Source organism: Vombatus ursinus, unplaced genomic scaffold (assembly GCF_900497805.2).
Source record: "Vombatus ursinus unplaced genomic scaffold, bare-nosed wombat genome assembly UNPS02014775.1, whole genome shotgun sequence".
NCBI classification, from domain to species: Eukaryota; Metazoa; Chordata; class Mammalia; order Diprotodontia; family Vombatidae; genus Vombatus; species Vombatus ursinus.
In genome coordinates, this window is record NW_020954553.1 from 273419 (window position 1) to 290742 (window position 17324).

At 38.1% G+C, this 17324-nt stretch overlaps 1 protein-coding gene across 2 annotated transcripts in view; it reads left to right on the top strand.

The window, feature by feature from the left end:
* Nucleotides 1–17324, top strand: part of SMPDL3B (sphingomyelin phosphodiesterase acid like 3B) — a 43581-nt gene that overhangs the window by 690 nt on the left and 25567 nt on the right. For both annotated transcript variants that reach the window (XM_027864367.1, XM_027864365.1), the window contains exon 2: nt 11687–12042. In XM_027864367.1, the coding sequence (XP_027720168.1) occupies nt 11982–12042 (61 nt within the window). In that variant the 5' untranslated portion in view covers nt 11687–11981. The remainder of the gene's footprint in view (nt 1–11686; nt 12043–17324) is intronic.

Here is a 17324-nt window from a genome sequence, read left to right on the forward strand (position 1 = left end):
CAAGGAGCTCACAGTGGAATAGGGGAGACAACGTGTAAACAGCTATGTACGAACAGAATGTTTGCAGGGTAGATGAAGGCACTTGCATTAAGAGGCACTGGAAAAGGGTTCTTGTAGAAGGTAGGATCTTAGCTGGGACTTGAAGGGAGAGCATTCCGGGCATGGAGTTGTCAACCATTTGGTTTGGTCCAAAGAAACAATCAGTTTTCCCCTTAACCGAAGGTTTGCACTAAGAACAAACAGAATGGGGTTCACCTTTCCAAAGGTTTGACCAAGGAACAAACAATCAGGCTGTACATGTGCTATAATGTGCTTATTTATTCTCATTAAGGCAAAGAATCATGTATGCATGGGAGTCAGAAAATAATTCTGAACTCAGAATAAACAAGCTGAAGGAGCCCCTTTATACATTTAGAGCAATCTCAACTCAGGGTGCCTGTGTCAACCAAAATTATAGTCTCCATGTGTTAACCATAACATCATGAGAAAGGAATTTCTTAATAGGATAGATTGTATATACAGTAAGATAAAAGAAGTGTGAAAGTATCAATTGAAATTGTAGATCCAGATGTTTGTGTTACTTTTATCATTAACATGACTATATGTGTATGTGTGTGTGTATCCATATATATCATAACATAACATGTGTCCATAAAATAGCAAGATAAAAAAAGTCCCATTATTCAAGCTAGTGTCCCGTTCAAGGCGCTTTGTCCTTGGTAGTCATAAACAGCAGAATGTTCTTGGTCAGCTTCATCTGGCGCTGTAGTTGCTGACATAGGAAGGGGCATTTTGGGCTCACTCAGAGAGCAAAGCAAAGCATGTCTGTTATGCCAGAGCACACAAGGCAGTATGGTAGGTTAAACTAAGAGTGGGCCAAAAAAAAATGTCTTTCTCCTGATTGGCCAATCCAGGTTTTAGGCCTTTCTTAGGTGGTGGGGAGCTCAAGAGTGGTTCACAGAGTACAATCAAAAGGCATGGAGTGAAAAACTAAACTTCCTGCCCCAAAGGAGCTTATGTTCTATCGAGGGCCAACAATATTTAAGTAGAACAAAATACAAAGTAAACTCAAGATAATTTAGGGGGAGATCAAGAAGGTCCTTGTGTAGGAGATAGCTCTTGAGCAAAGCTTGGAGGGAGGTATGGCCCAGGAACACTGGGCAGAGGCTGGGCAAAGGCATAAAAATAGAAAGCACTGTGAGTACATTTTAGCTGGAAGGTACAGTGTGTGAAGGGGAATAATATATATGAAGTCTGGAATGGTAGAGTAGAGCCAAACTGTGAAAGCTTTAAATGCAGTTTCAATCCATTAACTGATAAGGAAAGTTCACAGAATCTCAGGAGTTAGAAAAGATCTTAGATCTAGTCCAACCCATGATTGAACAGAAATCCTCTTGAGCAATGGAACTCTAGTGTGGGAGAGCTCATTGCTTTATGAGGTAACCTTTCACTTTTGTTGGCAATTATATTAAGTCTCAGTATGCCTTTCTGCAACTTGTGTTGGTTGTTAGCATTCTGAAACTAAATAGAATAAGACTAATCACATATGACAGATATTGAGAAAGATGCCTAAAGCGCTTACTATGTGACAAGCTCTATGCTGATCCCTGCTAAGGGCTGTAAATGCACGGAGAAGCAAAAAGACAGTCCCTACCCTTACATGCTAATGGGGGACGATAAAACATAAAAGGGATGAAAGGCGAGTGGATGTGTATCCATTCTATTTGGAGTGGAGGAGGGGAGGAAGAAGATGTGAGTCAGGAGCAGGAGGCAAGTTTGAAGTGCCTATAGCAGGCCGATTTCCTGAAGTGGAGGCTCAGAGCAGTAACCAGTCACTTGGAATCTGTTATTATCCCTGACTTAAACCTTTTCTCCAAGATTCAGCATCAGTAGTTCCTTCCATCTTCCTATATAGCATGGACTTCAGCCCCTTCACCTTCCTGAAAGTTTTAGCTTGTCAATATCTTTGCTAAAATGTGGTACCCACAACCAAGATTAGGAGGGAAGCAGAAAACTGGGAAAGAATTTTTACAGCCAGTATCTCTGATAAAGGCCTTATTTCTAAAATATATAGAGAACTAAGTCAAATTTATAAGAATACAAGTCATTCCCCAGTTGATAAATGGTCAAAGGATATAAACAGGCAGTTTTCAGATGAAGAAATTAAAGCTATTTATAGTCATAAAAAAATGCTCTAATTCACTATTGATTAGAGTAATGCAAATCAAAATGACTCTGAGATACCACATCACACCTATCAGATTGGTTAACATGACAAAACAGGAAAATGATAAATGTTGGAGAAGATGTGGTAAAATTGGAACACTAATACATTGTTGGTGAAGTTGTAAAATGATCCAAACATTTTGGAGAGCAATTTGGAACTATGCCCAAAGGGCTATAAAAATGTGCATACCCTTTGACCCAGCAATAGCACTTCTAGGCCTGTGTCCCGGAGAGATCATAAAAATCGGAAAAGGACCCACAAGTACAAAAATATTTATAGCAGCTCTATATGTGGTAGCAAAGAATTGGAAATTGAGGGGATGCCCATCAATTGGGGAATGGCTGAATAAGTTGTGGTATATGAACATAATGGAATACTATTGTGCTGTAAGAAATGATGAGCAGGCAGTCTTCAGAAAAACCTGAAAAGACTTGCATGAACTAATACTGAGTGAAGTGAGCAGAACCAGGAGAACACTGTACACAGTAACAGCCACACTGTGTGATGACTAACTTTGATAGACTTAGCTGTTCTCAGCAATGCAAGGATCTAAGACATCTACAAAAGGCTCATGATGGAAAATGCTATCCATATCCAGAGAAAAAACTATGGAGAATGAATGCAAATCGAAATGTACTATTTGCATTTTTTTTTCTTTCTACTGTTTTGTTTCCTCTTTCTTGTGGTTTCTCCCATTGGTTCTAATTCTTCTTCACAACATGATTAATATGAAAATATGTTTAACAGGAATGTATATGTAAAGCCTATATCAGATTGCACGCCATCTTGGGGAGGGAGGTGAAGAGGGAGAGGGAGAAAATTTAAAACTCAAAAGCTTATAGAAGTGAATATTGAAAACTAAAAAGAAATTAATTAATTTTTTTAAATGTGGTACCCATGGCCTCAGACTCTTGACACTTTCTAGCTGTGTGACCTTGGGCAAGTCACTTAATCCCGATTGCCTCACACACACAAAAAAAAAGTGGTACCCAGAACTGAATTTAATATTCTAGATCAGGGATTATCAACCAGAGGTCCATATAATCTCACTTCTAAATCCTTCAAACTGATTTCTCATCCTACCACTCTTCAGAAATCTTTCTCTCTGGTGATACCAGACTCTGACAGCAAATCTGATGTTTTCTCATATCCTTCTTGACTCCTGAAACTTTTTGACCACCCTCTCCTCCCTTGGCTCTCATGGCACTATTCTTTCATATCTGTCTACTTCTCATATTCCTTTGTTAGATCATCATTTATCTCTTCCTTTCTTAGTATAGGTGGCGTCTCATATATTTTCTTTCTTGAAGAACCTATTTTCGTATGATCTCTAATCAGATGATTCCTAAATCTAATATCCAGTTTCAGTCTTTCTTCTGAGACAGCCATGCATTGCCATCTGCCTGCTAGATAGTATCTCATAAGTGTCCATAGGCATCTTAAACTCATATGTCCAAAACTTAATTCATAATTTCCCCCCTACCCCATGCCTAAACTTATCCCTTCTCTGGACTTTCCTGTCTTTCTTGAGGGAACTGCCATTTTTCCTCTCACCCATGATCGTAACTTCAGAGTCATTTTTTTCCCTTGGCTAGGCAGTGGGGTTAAGTGACTTGCCCAGGGTCACACAGCTAGTAAGTGTCAAGTGTCTGAGGCAAGATTTGAACTCAGGTCCTCCTGACTCCAAGGCTGACGCTCTATCCACCTAGCTGCCCTTTTTTTTCAGTCATTCTTTACTTACCCCACATCCAGTGTCCCAATAGAAATCTTCAATTAAGAGAAACTGAGGTGCAGAGTTCCAAGCATGATCAATTTATTAGCAAAGCTAGCACTTGCTAATGAATGGGATCCATGGCTCCTCAGTAGCCAAAAACTGACAGGCAGAGTAGCTCTTCTATAATATTGAAAATGCAGAAGTGGTATAAACATTACGTAGGGTGCAATAAATAGACCATAATGCAAATTACATCAGAAGCAGAGAGTAGGGGTGGAGCTTGGGTTACAATTAGTCTGAGTCAAAGACAGTAATTTCCATAACTCTGGCAGTAGGGTAAACAAAGCCTCTGGAAAACCACATAGTCAGCAAAGTTTGTGACTTAGAATTTTTGTGGTTGGACTTCAGCCCATAAGAATAGGGAAGTTAAACTCTTACAAATTTTACTAAGAGGAGCTAGTTTAAATCTATCTAACAAGGCCTATCCAATCAACTCTGATTTTGATTCACAAATATTGATTCTGATTAGAGAGATTGATTAGATACAAGTCTCAATGAATATTTAATCATGGAATATCAATTTTCACATTTTACATTCTCCCCCTTTGATTCTTTGGAAACATGTTTCCAATGAATCACCATCTATAAACCAAATTAATATAATTAGGAATGATCAAATAATCAACATTCATTGCAATTAAATTAGCAATGGGGAAACTGTATAGATATATGTAATCAGGCTGAGGGGGGAGATTCACAGAAACATCATGAACCATAGAAAGCAATAACTACATACAATCCTTTATACAGGGTCAGAAAAGAACTATGAGGCTAGCGGGTTAGGTATCCCCTCTGCCTCCCAATCAGGAAAACATATAAGAGAACCAGGAAAAGAGATCCCATCATAAACTAGGTGAACCTATTTCTGTTAAAGAATTAACTTCTACGAGGAGGGAGGAGATAACATTGGATGTTTCAAAGAAGGATTTTGTTTATGCCACCAGGCTCCAAGGTTTCTAGGAGCTGTCTTTCCTTAACATTAGGAATTAGAAACATTCTTGGACATATTGTTTTCACATGTAACAGTAGTGTATCCAAGTATGCCAGCAAGGAGCAGGTTTCATGTGGGAGCAGTGCACTCAAGAGTCTAAGCATTTTGGCTACAAAAGCAGCTATAGCAAACAAATGTCTGAGTTTCCCACAAGAAGAAAACTGTCATGATGGCCTCAAAACCATCAGGCTAAATCTTAGTTATAAGATTTCATTTACCTTTATCTATAACTAGCATATTGACAAAGTCTTTTAGGGGGCAATTCCCTCTGGTACAGAGGCACATGAGGAAAAAGAGAAATAAGAATGCTGGCAAAGTCCTATGTCAAGTTCCACCAGTTCACTGGAAATTCTTGATGTAGATGAAAAAGTTCAAAGTTCCAATCTGTATTGCAGCCCCCATTGTAGAGTTCTTTCAGCGTACTTTGAAATTCTCAGATGTAGAAAGCAATAATATACATTTCTAGAACAAGCCACGTTCTCAGGACTGCTCTGAAGGGGCTTTTTCTTCTGCTTCTCAGGTTTCAAGAGCCTATAGGAAGACTTGATACAAACTCAATATAATTTAATACTAACAAGGTTTTGGGGATGCTGGCACCCCAAGAATGCCAAGGCAGTGTTGCCTGGAATGAATTCACACACTCGAGCCTTCTCATAGTCAAGTGGCAAAAAGTTTATTGTAACACTTTAGCAAAAGCAGGCAAGGGTTCTTATGGGAACCTGCGAGAGAATTAGGATGGTGCTGGGGCTTATATGGGAAAGGAATGCTATGGATGCCAATTAGGTAATCTAGGGGATTTTTTGGGAGCTATGGATGGGAAAGTGTAGGGAGTATACCAGATATCGAGGGAGTTGTCAGAGGCATGGTGCCAAGAGAGTCCTTGGGCCAGCCAGAGACAAAAATCCTTGGGCCAGGCACCCCTCTATCTGTTCTGATAAGAGAATGTATTCTGCAACAAGGGAAAAATTTCTCTATTGATAAATTGGGAGACTTCCAGAGACATGATCTTAGGGCCAAATGCCCAAGCACACCATCAAAACAACCTTCTAGCTCAAGCCTTATGATTCTGATTTTATTAATAGAGCTATAAGAACATCAAATTAAGAACACATGATTCACCTGAAATGTCAGAGAATTTCAGTTGTTACCTCATGAGGTTCTGAATTGGAAAATGACTTTTTCTTTCTAAAATGAGCCTGGTGCAGCGAGGTGGCGCAGTGGATAGAGCGTCAGCCTTGGAGTCAGGAGGACCTGAGTTCAAATCTTGCCTCAGACACTTGACACTTACTAGCTATGTGACCCTGGGCAAGTCACTTAACCCCATTGCCTAGCCAAAAACAAAAACAAAAAAACTAAAATGAGTCTGTATTTCTCTTAAAATTATCAGATTGATTTTTCAAATAGGAAAATAATTTCACCTTCTTCACAATTATCAATGCAATTTTGTATGTAAAATGAAAGCAATTTTGAAAATTGTCACATCTCCTAATTCCTCCCTTATGGGAATGTTATTTTTATATTATATACATGAATAAAATTGCAATCGATTCCAAATGTTCGTATGGGTTATTTGTGTCTGACCTGTGGTAGCTTTTATTGGTCTGATCAGCAACAGTCAGATACACCGTACCTTGACTCCAACACAGTGATATCATTTTGGTCTTCTTCAAGAACGAAAGACAACAACCACTTATTCCTATTTTATATACACAAATAAAACTATAAGCTAGAGGAAAATCAAGGCAGATATTTTATATTTATATTCTGTTAAGGTAACTCAAACATTTCAATATTAATAATTGTGTGTTCTAAACCTTTAGAATGTGATTCCATTTTATAATCAGAAGTGCTTTAATTTGTACACACACTTCAGATTTTTTAAGGCTTTATTATAAAAAATTTGCCATGAAAGGAAAAGGAGGGACATGGTTATGACGCTATAGAGAAGCCATAACAAGGGGAAAACTCCCTTAGCTCTGTTTTTATTCCAGGCAGAAGAGATAGTTAACAGCCAATTAAAATTCCACATTATTCACCGAGTATCCAAGCCAGGCTCAAAATTATTTAGATGGGAAAACTTCCTCTTGAGAAAGAAGTTGCTTGATGGGAAACCAAGTCAAGATGATCTTACCTTCACAAAGCTTCACAAGGTTATTCCCCCAGCTGTCTCCCCAGAGCAAATATCTACCTATAGCAGTCCTCAGATTGCAGCAAATGGTGGCCCCTTGAATGGTGAATTATTGGCTTTGTGTTTACAAATATACCTGAAATAAAAAAAACCTCAGAACTATATCAAATTCAAGTCCCACAAGATGTAACTGAAATAGCAAAACTTCATGAAGCATATGTTAGGCCTGATAGAATTATTGTGTTAAAGTGCCAATCATCATCAATAATAATGGTTAAAAATCCTACCGTAACTATTAAGAGAGAAAGTTTCCTATGAGCAATATAATTGTTGGAAGGGGGAAAATATTCATCGTGGTAAATGATAAGTTTTAATATTCAGATATAGAATTTCCCATTTAGATAATAGAACTCCTCTGTTAGTCTGCCATGTAGATGGAATAAAGGAAGGGGAGGTATATCTGGCTACTTCAGGTGAGTTTTAGAGGACAACTTGCCAAGAAGAACACATAGATGTTAAAATGGGATATAAGGTGGAGGAGATTACTACAAGAAATGGCCGGAATGGCAAGTTGGTTAAATGTTGGATAAGTTTACAAATATAGTGAATTCTTAATAGTCTACTGAACCCCTCCGCCCAGAAAACTGTGGCAACTATAAGTTGCCAATCACAAGAATATCTGTTTAAGTTACATCCTATTTAGTAACATATACAATTTTCATGATTTTCTAAATAATCTCAAACAAAACTCATTATTTACAGCTTAACTTGTACATTTTTTCACTTTGGCTGGGAGAGGTCCTAGTTTCTTAAACTGCAGCACTTTAGAGTTTCACAACATGCTATCAGTGGGGTTGGTAAGAACTTATGACCTAGTTCAAGTAGGAAATCTTAAGGAACACAATAGACAAAGATCTCTCAAAAGGATTTAGCTATCCTTTTTCCTAACGGTAAGTCATTTATCATTATTACTATCTTCTAATTTATAAAAAAATATATCATATTTAATACTTTACTTTTCAAACATTTTGTCACATCATATATGAAGGAATTGTGGGAAATTGAGTGAACCACTCTGACTCCGTCTTGTAACTCAATTCTGGAGCTGGCTCAGTTCCCTTTCTATTTAATTAGAGGTCTAGGCCAACTTTTGTCTTGTGAGAAAACTTTTTCAGTTATGAGAGTTGTGAGAAAACTTTATTGCATTGTTTGAAACTAGCCCTGCCTGGCTGGGCAGCTGAATCACCTCTACCTGTGGTTTAGAAAGTCCCTTAACTAAGAACCTAGGCTATGCTGATTAGAAACTCAGTCAGCTCCAAAGATTGATGCAAATTTTCTCACAATTATCTCATGACCAGCTGTGAATGACTTAGCTGTTCACAGCAAAAAAATGATCCAAATGATCCAAGACAACTCAAGGACTTATAATGAAAAATGCTGTCCATCCCCAGACAAAAGACCAATAGTGACTGAATACAGACTGAAGCATACTTTTTTAACTTTATTTTTTCTTGAGGGTTTCGGGGTTTGTTTGTTTTGGTCTATGTTTTCTTTCATAACATGACTAATATGGAAATGTTTTGCATGATGACATGTGTAATCTATGTCAAATTGCTTGCCCTCTTGATGAGGAGAGGTGGGGGTGGGAGGAAGGGAGAGAATTTGAAACTCAAAAGTTTTAAAAATGAATGTTAAAAATTGTTTTTAATGTAACTAGGGAAAAATAAAATATTAAATAAATTTTTAAAAAATTACACATCTCAAGCAAACTATTTGCTTTATCTGAACACTGGCCCTGTACTGATCAATCAGTTGTTTCCATGTTCGTTTGATTGTTTATAGATACTTGAAGGGAGCAGGACACTTCTTTTTCTTGGAAAGCCCCCAATTTTTCTTCCAATTAGAAATCAAATTACCTACTTTTATATCCTGCTTATTATTATCTCTTAACACATAATAATCTGTCTTCTGTTATATTTGGGGTCCAGTGCCAAGCTGAGGAGGCCTAGTCCCAATTTGTAATGCAATCGACATGCATTACTTACTAAATCAATGTGCTTAGATGCTCGAACCTTTGTTTCCTAAGTCATTTCTTTCACCTGCCACGTATGACTGATATATTTGTATTTTAACATCATTGAGATCAAAAGGGGAAGTATCTTGCCCCAACAGCTTTTCTCAGATTTCATTCAACAGTTCAATAGAATGGATTTTAAAATTATGTTACAGGGAAAATCATTCATCTTATCTCCTTTGTTATTTTACTAATCACATTCAGTGACATCTAAAATGCAGTATAGAGTTATCCAATACGGAGTATTTACAGTAAAGTAAAGAAGTAACAATAACTAATTTATATAGTGCTTACTATATACCAGGCTTTTTATAGTTCTCAAAGATTAAGGAATTTAAGGGGGCAGCTAGGTGGCGCAGTGGATAGAGCACTGGCCCTGGAGTCAGGAGGACCTGAGATCAAATTTGACCTCAGACACATGACACTTACTAGCTGTGTGACCCGGGGCAAGTCACTTAACCACATTGCCTGGCAAAAACAAACAAAAAGAATCTAAGAGGCATGTCTTCTGTAGTACCTTAGAATGTTTAGGTTTTGATTACTTAATTATTATTTGAACCACTTGGTAACTTATGTTACAGGGAAGTTATAAATAGTGAAACTGAAGTCTTTCCCTTTAGGTGAGGTTAGAGGAAACTATAACCCACTGAATTTTGAATAGTTTTAAATAATTTTGCTATCTCTTAGTGGACCAATTCATAAATACAAAACTTTTTTAGATGAATGATATCAGTGTAGTCAATTTAAAAGTAATCATTCATTGCTTTTTTTCAACATAAGTTCTTCACAGTTACAAAAGATCACAGCTCTGGCTGAAGGGGTGGGGGGCGGTGCCCAAGCCTCTTATTAAATCATAAGAATTTTACATGTTAAGGCAAAAAGCACTTCATTATTACAATTTTTTGAAAACCGTCACCACATTCATTTTAATAACTCAATAGAGAAGTGACCTCTCTACTAGCATTTCACAGTATTTTACAAAAATTTCACATGACAGCATGTATTTAAGAGTATAGTCACCTAATTAAAAGAGAATTCACTTCTATAATTATATTTCTGATACGATGGTCTCTAAAATTTCATAATATAAGAAAAATCAGAAGGGTAAACAACGTAATGGGTTTTTATCTGAAGTCAAATCACAGCAATGCAGTTGAAAGTATCGTTCTTAGAAAACCATTCCTGTCATGACCTTTGATATTTTATGCAATCTAGAACCCAATAACTATAGTCAACATTTACACACTGTGCTAAGTAGTTTGTATTCAGGTTATTGCAAGTCATTCTCCAGTTGACAAATGGTCAAAGGATAAGAACAGGCAGTTTTCAGAGGAAGAAATTAAAGCTATCTATAGTCCATGAAAAAATGCTTTAAATCACTATTGATTAGAAAAATGCAAATTAAAACAGCTCTGAGGTACCACCTCATACCTATCAGGTAGGCTAATAGGACAGAAAAAGAAAATGATAAAAATTGGAGATATGGGAAAATTGGGACACTAATGCATTGTTGGTGGAGTTGTGAACTGATCCAGCCATTCTGGAGAGCGATATGGAACTATGCCCAAAGGGCAATCAAACTGTGCATATCCTTTGATCCAGCAATACCACTACTAGGTCTGTATCCCAAAGAGATCCTAAAAAAGGGAAAAGGACCTACGTGTGCAAAAATATTTATAGCAGCATAATAGGAGAATGGCCGAACAAATTGTGGTATATGAGTGTAACGGAATACTATTGTGCTGTAAGAAATGATGAGCAGGCAGACTTCAGAAAAACCTGGAAAGACTTAACATGAACTGATGCTGAGTAAAGTAAGCGAACCAGACAAACATTTTACACGGTAACAGCAACAGTGTGTGATGATCAACTATGATAGACTTAGCTCTTCTCAGCAAGGATCCAAGAAAATTCCAAAAGACTCATGATGGAAAATGCCATCCACCTCCCAAAGAAGGAACTATGGAGTCTGAATACAGGCCAAAGTGTACTATTTTCGCTTTTTTGTTGTTGTTGTTGTTTTGTTTTTTGGCTTTTCCCTTTTGTTCTGTTTCTTCTTTTACAACTTGACTAATGTGGAAATATGTTTACATGATTGCACAGATATAACCTATATCAGATTGTTTGCTGTCTTGGGGAGGGAGGATGGGAGAGAGAAAAAAATTGAAACAAAATCTTATCTTAAAAAATGAATGTTGGGGTAGCTAGGTGGCGCAGTGGATAGAGTACCGGCTCTGAAGTGGGGGAGGACCTGAGTTCAAACCCGACCTCAGATCAAACACAACGCTTACTAGCTGTGTGAAATAAAATGAATATTGTATTCCTGTTATTTTCCCAACAACTCTAAAAGGTGGGTGCTATTATTTATTATCACCTTTACTTATAATGAAGATTGAGGGGAAGTAATCTTAGTCATCGTTATAAGTCACATAACTAATACATTTCTAAAGGTGATTTTAACTAAGATGTACTTGGTTTATGTATTTTTCCAGGGTACAAGTACATTTGGAGTATCTTGAAGAACAGGCCCTACTGAAGTACAAAGTACAAAGTACCTTTTCCTTTTAATTCTCTGCCTTCCCAGCCTACCTACACATTCTGTCCCGCCCAGTACACACCCTGCAGGTTAGAAGAAGAGTTCACCAATTAGTGGTCTGATTATTCAGAGTACCAGGGACTGAACAGAAAGTTCTGCTGACTGGTGTCAACACCTCCAGAGCAAACGAAGATCTGAGATCTGAAAAGTTCCTGAAAAAGTGAAAGACTTTCAGAGGAACACTCGAAAGCATGAGATACCTGAAGTTTCTGCTTTTCCTGATACACTGGAGAGTCACAGGGGCTGTTCCAGGTAATGCAATAGATAGAAGGTGATCTTTCACTTGTACAATCCATCTCTCTTAACTGGAGATTTGCCTTTCTAGGCTGCTTCCAAAAATAGGAGTACTTAAGGATACTGGAGCTGATGTTAACTTTAGAAAGAGGCAGAATTCCCAAGTCGAAAAGCCGAGAAAAGGAATCTTGTGTTTGGAAATCGTGCCTTCTCAAAAATCCTCCTCCAGTGCCTCATTGTGGCATGGAGGAGATCCTGGCTTCTCCAAAGCTGTTGCAGTGAAAGATGAGTCCTGGCAGATCTACTCATGCTGGGAAGGAAGGCTTCTGGTTGTCTAAAAACCAGTTGGGCTGACTGCAGAGAGGTCATAACCTGGCCAGTAGGTAGTGAATGTTTGGGGGTTTTTGACCATGTCAACTCAGCAAACCCATGTACTGGGGTAAGAAAAGATTATGGTTTATACCATTGAAGGGGCTACCCACATAGAAAAAGAAATGATGGATCTTTTGAAGTATTAAGGAAGTATCTAGAACTGATGGATCACAGAGCCTAGAGAGAAAAGAAAGGTTGAGTAGTGGTGATGTCTGTTGATCTGGAGAGCAAGGAGACAGCTAGCTGTGTGAGTGAGAAACAACGAGCATAACCCAGATCTTTGTTACTGAGAACGGAAAGCAAGGGATGAGAGTTAAACTGCCAACAGGTTGAAAGAGCCAGAATGTAGACAGGGAATGTGTTCTGCTCAGATGCAGAAGGCAATAGGAAAGGTTGTGTGTGGAGCTTTATGACTTTGAACTTGTTTCATAGGTTAATTTGTGGGTCAGTGGTTCTCAGAGTATGATTCACAGATTCACCACCCGCCTCCGGGAGTCTCTGAGACCCTTTCAGGAGGCCTGCAAGGATAAAACTATTTTCATAATAATTCTAAGATGTTATTTGCCTATTTAAATACTTCTCCCTTTTCCAACTACATATTTGTGTGAAGCAAGATATTCATATGCTTCAACCAAAACAACTTATTACAACAGATTGAATACAGAAACAAATAGGAGAATCCAGCTGTCTTCCATTAAGCCAGACATTAAAGAGATGTGCAAAAATATGTAAAACGATGTCACTCTTCTCACAGAAAATATGATTATTTTATGCTAAATGTATGTCTTTTACATTAACATATAATGAGTTTGCTATTTTATTTTCAATAATAAATATTTTAAAATTTATCCATTTAAATTTCTAATACAGTAAACATCAATAGATATAATTCACATGAACAGAAGCCCTTTGAGGTCCTTAATAAATTTTCAGAGTGTAGAGGGGTCCCAAGACCAAAAAGTTGAAGTATTGCTGTCATAGAGTGTTAGAACTGCAGTGACCATAGAGACCATCTAGTCCAGGTGTTCTTAACCCGTTTTGTGTCATGGATTCTTTTGGTGACAGTCTGAAGCCTCTGGATCCCTTCTCAGAATCATCTATTTTAATGTATAAAATAAAATACCTAGGATTTCAAAAGAAATTAACTTTACTGAAATATAGTTATCAAAAAAATTTTGAAGCCTACAAGTTCACAGACCCCAGATTAAGAACCCCAATTTAGTCTAATCCTCTCATTTTATTTTTGATATATTTTGTTTTTATATCTCCCACATTTTCGAGTATATACCTTTCACTGTCAAAGAACCATCCCTTATAACAAAAAAATAAAATCAAGAAAAAAAATCAAGAGGAAAAAACAGTTCAACTAAACTAATCAACATATCTGATATGATAATAAGAGCTAGTAGCATTTACATAGTGCTTTAAGGTTTGCAGAGTGCTTTAAAAATATTAATTCATTTGATCCTGACTTCAACCCTGGGAAGTAAGTGCTATGATTATCCCCATTTGTGGTGTTATTCAGTTGTGTCCAACTCTTTGTCATCCCATGGATCATAACACACCAGTGCTGTCCATAGAGTGTTTTGCCATTTCCTTCTCCTGTGGATTAAACAAACAAGTTAAGTGATTTGCCCAGGATCACATAGCTAGTAAATATCAGAGTTCTGGATTAGAACTCAGGTCTTCCTGATTCCAGCACCAGTGCTCTATCCATTGAGCCACCTGGCTGTTTCCAGACAATCCCAGAAGTCTTTTCAAAAACTGAAAACAGTGGGATTTCCCTTGTGGCTAGTGACCAAAACTGGAACAGAGTCTGTCATTATCTATTTCTTCATATGACCGAGAGTTGATTTGTATAAAAACAGAACTTGGGAGTCAAAAAAGGAACCAGAATAGATATTCTAGCTACTAATGAGCCCCTTCCAAAGTGTGGTTTCCACTCATCTGCCTTCAGGGGGTGTGAGTAGTAAGGAAGCTGAGCAGAGAGGACAATGAGGTCAGTGTGGTTCGTGCTACCAAAGAAAAAACGGCATCATTTCTCTTCTCACTCATTCTGCTCCTTTGTTGTTGTTCAGTGGTTTTCAGTCATGTCCGACCCTGTGTGACCCCGTTTGGGGTTTCCTTGACAAAGATCCAGGAGTGGTTTGCCATTTCTGTCTCCAGCTCATTTTACAGATGAGGAAACTGAGGCAAACAGGGTGAAGTGACTTGCCCAGGGTCACCCAGCTAGTAAGTGTCTGAGGCTGCCTTTGAATTCAGGTCTTCCTGACTCTAGGCCTGGTACTCTGTGCACTGCCCCACAAAACTAGATCATTGCTGTCTTCTCACTCATTCAGCTCCTACACATCACCAGAAAGTCAGTCTCTAAGAAAATGTGTACTCTTTGGTTGGGATTGTTCTCCAAATCCTTGTTTTCTTTAGAGATATACTGCCCCCTTGTGTTTCTCTGGTACCTTTGCAGTACATGTAGGGCCATGTGAAGATGCTGACAGATTAATGGGTTAGAGCTTGGAAGGACAGGAAGCTTGCTTCCTGTCTTCCCAGGCTTCTTTCACTTTACTCCCCTCCACACACTCTATGGTCCAGCTACACTGACCTTCTTGCTGCTCCTTGCACACAACTGTCTCTTCTCTGGTTGTCCCATGCCTGGAATGCTTTCCTTCATCACCTCTACTTTCTAGTTTCTCCAAGATTCAGATCAAATCCTACATTAGGCTTCATGAAGACCTTTCCTAGACCTCCCTCTCTTTCTCCTTCCCCCTATTGCTTGTGGCTTCCCTAGAGATTATTACTCTCTAGATAGATAGATAGATAGATAGATCTATATAGATATACAGTAAATGTTATTGTAGTAAGCACTATATAAATGTCAGTTGTGATATTATTGTTACTCAGTCATTTTCAGTCAGGTCCGGCTCTCTGTGACCCTATTTGGGTTTCTCTTGGCAAAGATACTGGAATGGTTTGCCATTTCCTTCTCCGACTTATTTTAAAGATGAGGAAACTGAGGCGAAGAGTGTTAAGTGACTTTCCTAGGGTCACCCAGCTGGTGTCTGAGGCCAGATTTGAACTCAGGAAGATGAGTCTTCCTGACTATCCAATGTGCCATCTAGCTGCTCCTGAATAGATAAATCTAGAGATATATCTATAGGTAATATATGTGGATGGAAGGTTATAATATGTATATAAATATAATGCATATAATTTGTATATGTGTATATGAATATATATAAATAGAAAGATTTTTGTGTTATATAGATATATACATACACATACATATATATTTATATTACATAGTTGTTTGCATTTTTCTCCCCCATTGGAATATGAACTCCTTGAAAGTGATTTTTTGGCTTTTTTTGTGTCTCTAGTTCTTACTTAGCATGGTGCCTAGCACCTAGTAAGTACTTACTAAATGTTTGTTGACTGACTACTGAGCCCCAGAGGAGGACCATGGTTCACCCAAAGTTACCCAGATAGTTGGTGCTGGAGCTTAAACTAGGATCAAGTCTCATATCTCAAAGTTCTTTCTACTGAGGATCCCAGTCAGCCCATTTCCTAGGATACCTGTCTCCAGTGGAAATAGGGATCCATACATGGTCACTTAAGGTATAATTTTGAAATAGATACAAATTCACATGGTCACTCAGAAAAGCCAACTTGTTTTTAAGACACCACAAAACCATAGCTCATGAGTCTCCAACACTGTTTATTTTGACTAGTGAACCTTTCCCCTCTGCATAGGGGGTGGGTGGGAGTGATTTCTCATATCTCTTCTTTTTAACCATGTTCTTTATAATTTTGCAACATTCATTTTTGATGTGGGTGTTTGTGTTCTTTTCATTTACATTGTTATAGTCTTGTGTATGTTGTTTTCTCCGCTCTGCTTACTTAACTCTGTATCAGTTCATATAGATTTTTCCATACTTCTCTGTGTTTATTACAATAATAATTTCTTACAACATAGCAATATTCCATTACATTCATGAACCACAGTTTGTTTAGCTATTTCCCATTTGATGGGCATATACTTTGTTTCCAAATCTTTGCTATCACAAAAAGTGTTGTTATTAATATTTTTCTGTAGATAGGAGCTTTTTTATCAAAGGTCTCCTTGGAATATAAACTTAGTAATGGACTCTCCGGATCAAAGGATATAGAGATTTTAGTCATTTTATTTGAATAATCTAAAGTGCTTTCCAATTGTACTGATTCATAGCTCCAACTCTGAACAATTGTCCAGTGAACTGTTTGAAGACCATTCAGGCAGTCAGCTCCCCTTAAAAGTGCTTAGGCTCACAAGGGTTCAAAACATTACTGTTTAGTTTGCATAATAAAGGATTCAAAAAGCATTCATGTCTGAGCCCATAGAGAGTTGAGATCCTTTGCCCTCTTGGGGGGAGGGGGTCTCCTCTACCCCCTAGGAAACTGTAGCTACTGTGACTCCCCGGGTGGAACATCAGCAAAGGGGCAGAGCTCTGTACCTCGTTTGTCTTTTACTAGACGCTCTCATTCCTCCATTCCCTGGCAGGCATCATGGTGCTTTTCACAGAAGTCACCATCCTTGGCTCTGCTGTGCTGTTCCCCACCCTTTGGCTCTCCTCCAACAGAATGTACTAGTTACCTGTTCTTCAGGTGCCAGCTCTTGAGCAGCTGTACCCCAGGTGGAGTTAGTTAATGCTGGAATCTCCCCTGATTGTGTTAATAGTATTTTTTCCCCCTCTAACTTGAGGACACAAAACACTTCTGGCCTATTTAAATTTTTTTCTGTTTTATCCCTGGATCCTGCAGACTTCCTCAAAAAGATCTCTTCATGTGGCCATGAAAAGTGCTGCTTTCCTGAATCACTCAAATAGCATTGTTTTTCTGTTCTGGGTCAGTTCACGGACCCTTCTCTTTCCAGTGTTTCTCCAGCCTAGGTCGAA